Raw genomic sequence first — 10108 nt, 5'->3', positions numbered from 1 at the left:
CTGGAATAGGGGCTCCAACCATCGTGCTTTATTTTATTTATGTTCAATAAAGTTTTTACTCACTCACCTGCCTCGTATCCGCTAACCACCAGATGCAGGTGTCGTGTGGTGAGATGCTATTTAATACTGTTAATATTAGATAACCAAAATAAATGAAAAATAAAAGAATAAAATAAAATTAGGAAGAAAATAAAATAAGAGAAAATAATAATACCCATCCTAGTCCGCCGTCTTCCTCGTCTTCTATTAGTGTTAACACCTGGTTCTTCGTTTCTTTTTCTAGCACCTGTCAACTGGCCCAACTCACCGCTTTCTTGCTAACAATAAAATATGGCAGCGACCAGTTTTGCCAAGAGTGCGCTCTCGGCAAATGTACAGTATATACCACCCGTTTCTTAAAGGAAGCCTTTAGTCACTCGTTGCAATGGCTCATGCACCATTGGTGCAAGTTCCATTCAGTACATTGGTACAGAGCGGTACGAAAATTATCATCATCAGCAATGGCTCATACCCTCGAAAGCAAGCAAAAATGCAATGGCTCGGACAATCACTGAAATCACTCATACAGCATACAGAAGAGCATAAATTATAATAAAAAACAAGCTCAAAACAAGCATCCGAACTATCAATAAAGCATCGCATACCTCCCACGGAAGTTCGCTACGATTGAGGATGCTCGCCAAGCGAGACGCGAGGTGCGGCCTACGAAGCTGCGGGATAAAGGCGTTCGATTTCGAGTGCTCCTTTCCCCTGCTGTGGGGATGCAACGTAAATGTATAGTCGAATAGAAACGTCGTTGGCGCGAGTCTGACCTCGCAATACGGGCGCGCGAAGCCGCAGCCAAGCGTCGAAAACGAGATGAAGAAGCCGAACTGGGAAAGCGGCAACGCGACGTATCGAGACGACAACGTACAGGGGAGGCCAAATCTCGCAGACTACGGCTTTCAACAGGTGTACTTCACTTCACACTGCGGCTTGTTATGTCTTGCCAGAAGTCTGACCAATGCGATCGTATAACTTAATGCGTCACCAAGTGCGTACTTATTAGTGTTGTGGCCTAGCTGAAATTTCGTTGCAGTTCGCCTCTAATTAGTTGTAGAATAATAATTATATCAAGCTTTAGAGACGAATGATGTTTAAACGCCATGCACTTCAGTATAAACAAACGACGTGTTCCGTTTCAGGATTGCGGACTGACTGGCCTTAAGGACGTGAGGGTTGGATGGCTTCTAATCGATTACGGAATAAAACTTGTTGGTTGAGCAAGGTTCCTGCGTTCTTCATTGTTATGGACAGGCGCTAGCACAAACTTCACCAGCATGAACTTTGGATAAGAGTTGATGTTTCCTTATCCTCCAAATGGGCAAAAAATTGCACTTATTGTAGGGGTTAGACGCACGTATTATTATGGATGGTATGTCAGAAGCATAGGACGCGTGCCTAAACGGGGGAGAGAATACACACATTATGAATACAGGCTGACGCCCATTTTAAAATGACCCCATACGCGCTACCTAATCAAACATTGTCTAACCGTCTGTCGATTGGACCCCTAATTGTGATGAGTGAGCTCATAAACAATTTGGTAGGTTTCGGCCCATTAACCAGCCTAATTATGCAGGATCATGCAGCTGACTCCCGGACAGAAACTAGATCTCCAACAATCATAATTCGTGCCCATCGAGGCACAATTTTAGCTTCCACATGCCGAAGAAGGGACTCAGATGCACCGATGTTTGAGATGTTGGAGATCCACATTCGAAAATGAGAGACTTGAATTTGTGACGTATGAAGAAGAGTTCACAAAAGTCACGTGGAACACGTTCAGTGCCGTTATCTGACGGCGTCGACAGTGGCCACACCTAGCACGAAAAGCTACCTACGGGCCGTTGGGTGAGAAGGGCTAAGGTTTGGAAAGGCTAGAGTTGTACATGTTGAACGGAAATGGCGTTATTGAGCCACATGCACTAACGACGCAAAGGAAACACACGACCCTTAGACAAGTGCCGAGCGACAACTGTTGCGCTCAATCAGTAAATAAATAAATGAGACGATTTCAGCATGGTAAAGCAACGCGCGCAAAAACAAACATACTGAAATTGTGCAGCAACCACTCGCAATGATTGTTAATTTGAGCGAATGACCGGACGCTTCTAGCAAAATTTTCGCTTTATTGAAGGAGTTATGAGCTTGAAGGCATGCAATTGTTGCAGTGGATGAGGTATACTTTACTGCGCAATTTTCTAGAGAATGGACTCACTAACCAGCTTTACGGGTAGTATAGATGGCTAAACAATTGTGTGATGTCTCCAGCGATGCCGACGTCGGCGTGGAAGATGACTTCCATCTTTCTCCGCCATAGCAGGTACGTAACAGCTACCTTGAAGGAAGGCTACATATATTTGACGTCCGAAGCAGTTCATTGCATGAGCGACATTGTTTCGTTCGTTGCGTGTTTCAGAGCAGCACTTCCGCGGTGCGCAAGCGAGGCGACGCGTGAGCATTATATGCCCTCACAAAGATTTCTGGTAACAACTATTTGAGTTAATTTTAACTATTCTCACTATAAGCTAGCAAAACACAATTCAAAACCTACCAATAGTCTTGCCAACACTTTTTCGCCGAATTTTCTTGTGAAACTTGGTCACAGACATTCTGGGAAGTCGATACCAGCTGCGAAGCCACATTTTCCGCCGGCTTCTTGGTAACATTCTTTAAATTAAAACAGGTTCCTGAATTATTTCTAATTTTCTATTACAATCAACAAGCATTTCTTCTTAAACTCCCTACTAACATTAAGAGAACCACAGGCCACTTGGTTTGATTGGAAACATGTTTAATTCTTATTGTCAACATCTCATATACCTTCTGCAAACATTTTAAATGCATCAACTATTTCAGACACCCTATCGAAATTTTCCCCTTCAACACCCTGCAAACATTGTTCGCTACCGGCCCCAGCGTTCAAACTAAAGCTTTTCATCACTGATTTTGAATTTCAAACACTGCTTTTGAATTTAGACTAACTTGGAGACACACTTTAGCAAACAGCGCAAATAACAGGGACACAGAAAAGGGGCACACGACACAGGCGCTGACATGCAACAAGTACGTTTATTAGGGAGTTGCAGCTCTGTATACACACAGGGTCATATTGACACTGGTAGCTGTTTATCCGGTGCGCGTTTTTCACCGGCTAACAAATGTTGAACGTAATCGCTCAGCGCAGGACACGCCCGATTGTATCGGAAGTTTCTCGAATGTTATCGACAGTTCTATCCGCTGTCTGCTGTCACCGAATCTTGTTTAATCTGGTTGTATGCGCTACGCCTATTGCGCAGTTCTTTTTTAAAAAGCACGCGGGCACCCGCGGTTACGCTGGAACCGTCGACTAGTAATGCATAGAAGCCTGGCCCGCTAATCCTGACCCGCTAATCAGATTTCGACAATTGCCGATTGTGGTCGCCGCTACTATTGCGCATTCAGCTTTACTTGCTTTTGTGGGCGCAGATTGCGCAGGTTTGCCCAATGAAGATTTCCTCTTGTGACCCACAGCTTTTGACACTGTGTTCTCCGTCACCACAACGTGACAGTATCAACATTGCTTTTCATAATTTCCGAAGCCGGAGCTTACCCGTTGACTTCATTGCAACTCCTATTATTGGACCACCTTATACATATCGAATGCGAATTCATTGGCGTTTGAAAAATAATTTCTTGTTTTTCACATGTGCATCTACAGGCGGGGTTACGGAAGCCGCCACTGTTAAGAGGCATGTTGCAGCCTGGGAACATTGTAAAAATTGTATTAGACTGTGTTTATACTATTTTATTACTCATACACATGGGGAAAGCAAATATATATCTGTAATAATGCGTGGCTGCTTCAGCATTCTGTTTTAGAGTTGAGGGCAGCGCGCGGCAACCGTCCCGTAACCGCTGGTTATGCAGTTGCCGAAAGGCGGCGACACAGGCTTATTGTTAGCCACCTCAGCAACAGCTAGACTCCCGGTAAACGAAGGCAACTTTTTTATTTTGTATTGCGATAGGAATTATATGGACACTTCAGGCGCATTTTTGCCGTCGCGGGGATCGGTATAAAGTCCAACGGTGATAGCACTGCTACTGCGCGTCATATCCTGTATGTGCGAGCGAAAGCACGCGAGGGATGCCGACGATCGCGGCTCAATCTGGTGCGCACGCGAAGAGGAAAGCTGAGGTCAAATGCGCCACTTCCATCGTGCGAAAGACCGTGCGCGGATGGTAGGGAGGGACGGGGGAGGCGTAGCGTTTCGGCAACAACGGCGTATTTCGTGATCCGGCGAAGGGGAACTCACGATCGCGGCTCAATCTTGCACGCGATGGGGAGGAAAGTCGGGAGGCTTCGCGGGAGGGAAGGCGAGTGGCTTCGTCTGCGCTGAGAAGTTGGTACTTTGCAAGGCCGCGCGTGGTCGCCCGCGTCCTATATTGAAATGGATCTGCAGATGGCTCATACCTTAGAGCGCGCTGTGTTCTAGCCGCTCTTATGTTCAAGTGACAGACAGCACGAAGGTCACATCGCTCGCTGCGGCTGCCGCGTTTGCTCACACCAGCGTTTTGACAGCGAGCGTCCGCGTTCATCGAGTATAGTGTGCTCGTGTTTGCTTGTGTGCGTTGAGACCATGCTTGTTAATTCAGTCATAGCCAGCGAATGTTCCAAACTTTATGCGGCGTATAAAGCTGCTGCTCTTACTTCGTATAGATCTGTACTAATTTGCTATCGCACTCGATGCTTCGCCTTTCGGGAATAACTGCGACCTCTTTTCGATCGAAACGAGGCAAGTAACCCTGCCAAGTACTCAATGATCAGGTGCACGAAATGTGATATTTGTGAGAAATTTGAGTAAAGGGAGAGCAGTCGGGGATGACAAATGCTTTTTTTTTTAGTTTAAAGAGAAACACGCACGTTCCTGTGGAGCCGGCTTCATCCGCGTAGAAGGCTGTGCGTTATTTATTGCGCAATCAGTAAGTGCGGACAATCCAGACGAATTTGGCCGTCGTCATCGCCGTGATGTTGACAGTTCAAAGTGCGAATACGAGTCACCCACAGCACCTTTGCTGCGTGTACAAAGGCAAGCATGTATGTGAGGGTGAGCTGTCAAGGATGTGGGAGTTCACGTAATCGAGCGATCGCTAGAGGATCGAGGAGAACATGCGTTTCCTCCTCTAGTCTGGCCGTGGCTGCGCTTGGTTGTTCACGCAGCTGAGCGCGTACACAGTGGATGTCGAGTGGTGCTCCCTAGTACTCGCTGCTGGGAAGCACAAATACTGCCCTTTTTGTAGCTAATTTTTCCCTCTCTTTTCTCTCTCGCATGCGCTGCGCGCACGTTGTATATTGGAGGTCGTCTGCGGCGGGTGCCAAGGCCAAAGGCGAGCCTAGATTTCTGGTGTGTTCATGCGCTCTTTCTTCACATGCACCTAGTGTTGAAGATGGCTCATTATGATTTTTTGAGAAGCGGCATCATTAAAACAGTGAAACAAGCGGCAACAGGAAGCGTTCACTTTGGGACAAGCACGAGTTATGTCGAGTGAGATCGGCTTATGTTTGCAAGTGTGCGTGACACCATGCTTCTTTAGCTAGTAAGCACGTGTTTACCTCCATTTATATGGCTGATAAATCTGCATGCCTTATTTCGTATAATTGTCTCATTCCTACTTTGCAATGGCTTTGAATGCTAAGACTTCTGAAGGCAATTCTAGCTGCTTTAAGTGGTGTCGAGTCGTAACAGCTGGCATTCGCAGAAATTGACTATAGTTGCACGTTGAGCTTGTCAGCCGACAATAAAAGCACCGGTGAGCATTACCTGCGGAGCTCCTATCTAAACGCGTAAGAAAGAAGAAATAGTTTTTCTCAGCAACGGATGCACTAATAAGAATGACGACTGTTGCAATCAGAACTAAAGGTTAGAATCTTCCGACCGAAGGGATTGTATTTTTTACTGTTTGTGTTTTACTGTGCCATACTGTTTCTTTACAGAAATTCTTAAAGATCATAAAAATATCAAAAATCGAGTTGACAACGCTGTAACTTCACATTAAAAACTATATCAATATTTCCCCACACTTCAAGTATGTACACATCAACAGTGGACAAAACTGATGTAGTATGCGTCGCTGTAAATTTCACCCATAATTTGTGAGTCCGTCCATGACTAAACCGTACTGAGCATCGTAATAGCTTTCTGTATGCAGTAAACTTATATATCACATATCTCCGCTTTTGATGATGTAACAAATCAAGCTTACGCAACTGCAAGGATGTTTTTGGTACAGGTCGAATTAAGGATTTATGAATTAGGTGATTCAGTTTTTAATGCGATAGCATTATGTCCCGCGAGCCAGAAAATCAGGCGTGATCACGCGATGATACAAAAACAATTGACGGCGCTAAGTGTAAGAGCACGTCAAAAAATGGCAGGAGTGACGTCACATTTGTCAGGGTGGTTCCTGTCAACAAAATAAGTGAATACCTTTTAAAAGAAACTTTTTTAAGTTTGTCTGTGTTGGAATCTACCCCGGGACTCCGGGGTTTGAGTCCAGCCCGCTTCCCCGACGCCACGGGGTTTCGTTGGTTCCGCTTGACTAAAGGCGAGCCTAGTGTGTGTCGTTGCACACGTCACGTGGCAGCCGTCTGGCTATGCGCACGTGTGGCCTAGTGTATGCGTCGATAGGCAAGTGAAGGCGCAATTAATGGGGAGGAGGAGTCGTAATCAGCGTCTTGTAAGGCGTTAGTAGTAATAGCGAAGACAATAAATGGTATAAGAACTTTAATAAGTATAGTAATCACGGCTGATTATAGTGAATAAAGTGAATTAAGGTGAATTACAGTGAAGTAAAGTCAATTAAAGTTAGAGGGAGTTGGAGTAAGATTGTTTAAGATGTATTAAAATGAATTAGGACGATTTAAAGTGCATTAAGGTAGAGTTGTCAAGCTAAAGTAGGGTGACTTAAGGTGGAGTAAAGTGAATTACAGTGAAGGAAAATGTATAAAGGTGAATTAAAGTGAATTAAGGTGGATGAAAGGGGATCAAGGTGGATTTGAATCATTTGGCATTCAAATCAATAACGATGCTTAAGTGACTTTCAATTTTTTGTTTAGCTTGCCTGTGTTCCTCAATTTTTTGCACTACATTCCAAGTCTTAAATGAAAATTCTACTTCCTAGAGTCGATAGAATTTGGTATTTTCTCGGAATTCCAACAAATTTAATCAAACTTCGTTGAACATTTGTTCACCCAACGGCTTGGCTTAGTGGCTGTAGCGTGACATGGCTGAGCTCGAGGTCGCGGGTTTGATCCCAGTTGCAGGTGCTTCATTTCGATGGGGGCGAAGTGTAAGAACGCCCGTATACCATGCATTGGAGTCACGTTAAATAAGCTGACTACCGTGTGCCTCATAATCGTGCCGTGGTTTTGGCACGTAAAACCTGAGAATTTAAAATTAATTTTCAGTTGCCGAATGAGAGCATTTCTCCGTTTTCATTGTATACATGAATAGAGAAATTGGAGCTGGCCCCGATGTTAAATTTTCTATTACAACAGGCTGCATGAGAGCGGGGCCAATCTGCATAAGGCTATCGCGTCAAGATTTATTCTTTTATTACAAGGAACAGATATGCGCGTTTTGGGGGACACCGCTTTTCAACTCAGAATACCGAGCTTCACAGCCATTTTGCTGGAGCTATAGCGTCATCTGCAGCGCGAGCGGTGTTTGCACGCTGATGGCTTAGATTTTGGGTTGTGTACACTATAAGTTAGTTTTTGTGACATGGACTTGTACGGTCACTCGAGCGAGGGACCGTCACCACTGCCATCTTGCAATCGCAGTGTCGACGTGCATGCGTGATGCCCGCTCGTGATGGGCTAGAAGGTCTACATAGACCGCAGAAGCCGCCCCGATTCGTGCTGCAAAAGCGGCGAAGCCAGGTGTGCACACTGCCGCACTCCGCTCGCTAAAACAGCCTTGCAGCGCAGCCAGGGCAGCGTACATGCATTACGCTGCTGGCACGAACCTTTCACGCAAAGATATTAAAAGTTGTGCTGAACAAACCGGGGCGTGGCACACATGCTGGTCTGAGAAGACGGCAAGCGTCGAGGCGCTAAGTAAGCGCGAGGAACGTACCGACAATGAACATGAAACTAAAGCTATCAATCCGCTCATTAAGCGCATATACAAACGCGGGCGGTTTTGCGTCGGGGTCATCTCGAGCACCATCCAGTTGCGACACCTGTAATGTCACTGTTGGCGTTACCCGCCGTGCCAGAGCGTTGTGAGACACCTGGTAGCTACCAGGCCACTGTTCCTGCTGCGCCGTAACGCTTTCTTTGCGAGTGGCTTCGCCCCAACATGTCGTCGCCACGTGCTGAACACGGTCGGAGGAGCTCGAGCGCCGCGCTCGAGCTTGCTTTCATTTTCGATTCTACAGCTTCAAGACAAACTGCCGCGTTTTCTTTAACAATTGTATTCCAGCGGTAATGTCTGCAGTCTCTTCCGCTTAGAAAAGAAGGTGAAAATTGTATAAAAGCTCAAGCTTTCATCGCTATAAGTTATTCTGGCTATTGTAAATACCGTAAGGAAGTCAAAATCAACGAGAAATAAAATAACCAAGTGAGGCGAGAAAAACGTGCACCATTTAAAGTATTGTTTTATTTCATCAGCAGTTCATCTTAAGACGACGGCGCGGTCACTGCAGAGCTGTTCATTGGCGCCTGCTATGAGTTTCCGCCACTTTCAGGCTCTGCGCGCAGATCTACGCATAATTTCGTGCTCCACGTAATGTCGTGGTTGCGCAAAATTTTTCGGGCGTTTTCGCGTCCCTTAGACTCCTGATTGAAATTGACTCCAGCATGTTCAGTGGAACAGTAAGGATTGTTCCCAAGCTACCTTGAAGATAAATCTGTGTTTTACGGGCTACTGGAACGTACTCACCTGTTTCACCTGAAAAGAAGCTGAAAATTCCTTTCTCCAATTGCTCTACATCAGCGTTTAGAATGTCTCGCGCAAACGAATAGTAATGAAATCTGTGAAGGAATTCTGCACCTGCAGTTTCCAGTAAAATTTTTTATTTAACAAAAGGTGCTACTAGTGGACTTAGCACGAAATGTGGGCTTTTGCGAACGAGCACGCGTATGTTGTTCTATTGCTAGACATAAGTTCCACGATCACTGTTCCACGATCCCTGTTCCGAGGTATGATATGCTTTGGGTACGTGTCTTCAGTGCGGCATACGTTCGCTTATAGGGAAGGGTATTTTTCTGACTCCGAGAAAGACGTCTTTGGCGCTGAGGACGGGGGCGCCTTTGTGGAACTTCAACGGCACCTGAAAAGAAAACGTTGGGAAAATAAATCTACCCTCTCAATATTTCCTGGCACATTTAAGAAGCCAGGGTATGCAAAGCTGTGGTTATTCACATGATTACTTAGTCCTGAAACCGAACCGAGCCGTGAACCTCAACATAGCACCTGTAAAAGAGCGCATTTAGAATTAATTTGAGCTCTAACGATATCTATGTAGCTTTGGAGGGCGTTGGAATATAGTATTTCTCGAGGATTTTGTACGACGCCGAGAGTGCATCTTCGAGGTGCATTTCTTCAACATAAACGTCGATCGCTGAGTTCGGTGTCGGCACTCGCCTTGGAGGCATCAGGCAATATCGCGCCACATCTTTCATCGCGCCTGCCAAGAGGACACTGGCTTCGACTAGGGACTGCCACCCAAATGACTTTGTTGTAATCTCTTCAAGTTTTTACCAGTGGAACAGCAAATACGAGCGACGAAACGCGTAGATTCATTCGATTGGTTAGTCACAGTTTCGGTTGAGGCATGATACAAAATAAAAGTGAAATGAACAAGTAGCTATGCCTGGGATCGTATGCCAATAATTCTGAGTTTTCAAGCCGAGCAGCGTAAAAGCTGTGCAACGGTCGCATTGCAAAAGCAAGCAGATCATAATTGCAGCGTGCGCTGAAAAACGTCGGTGCTTTTCTAGGGAGCTGACATAGTGCGCCATACTTTAGGGCTCAATGAGATGCTGTGACCTGTAAAGCTAGCGCATATGTAGAGACACCTG

The 10108-nt window shown here is 45.6% G+C and overlaps 1 protein-coding gene across 1 annotated transcript in view; it reads right to left on the bottom strand.

Annotated features, from left to right (window-relative positions):
- Positions 1–8669: 8669 nt before the first annotated feature.
- The window catches only part of LOC142577995 (cytochrome P450 3A24-like), a 36060-nt gene continuing 34621 nt past the window's right edge, over positions 8670–10108 (bottom strand). Inside the window, exon 14 of the mRNA XM_075687422.1 lies at positions 8670–9357. Within this exon, the coding sequence (XP_075543537.1) occupies positions 9253–9357 (105 nt within the window). The 3' untranslated portion in view covers positions 8670–9252. The remainder of the gene's footprint in view (positions 9358–10108) is intronic.

This window comes from Dermacentor variabilis, chromosome 4 (genome assembly GCF_050947875.1).
Source record: "Dermacentor variabilis isolate Ectoservices chromosome 4, ASM5094787v1, whole genome shotgun sequence".
NCBI classification, from domain to species: Eukaryota; Metazoa; Arthropoda; class Arachnida; order Ixodida; family Ixodidae; genus Dermacentor; species Dermacentor variabilis.
This window is presented reverse-complemented; position numbering and strand designations above follow the sequence as displayed.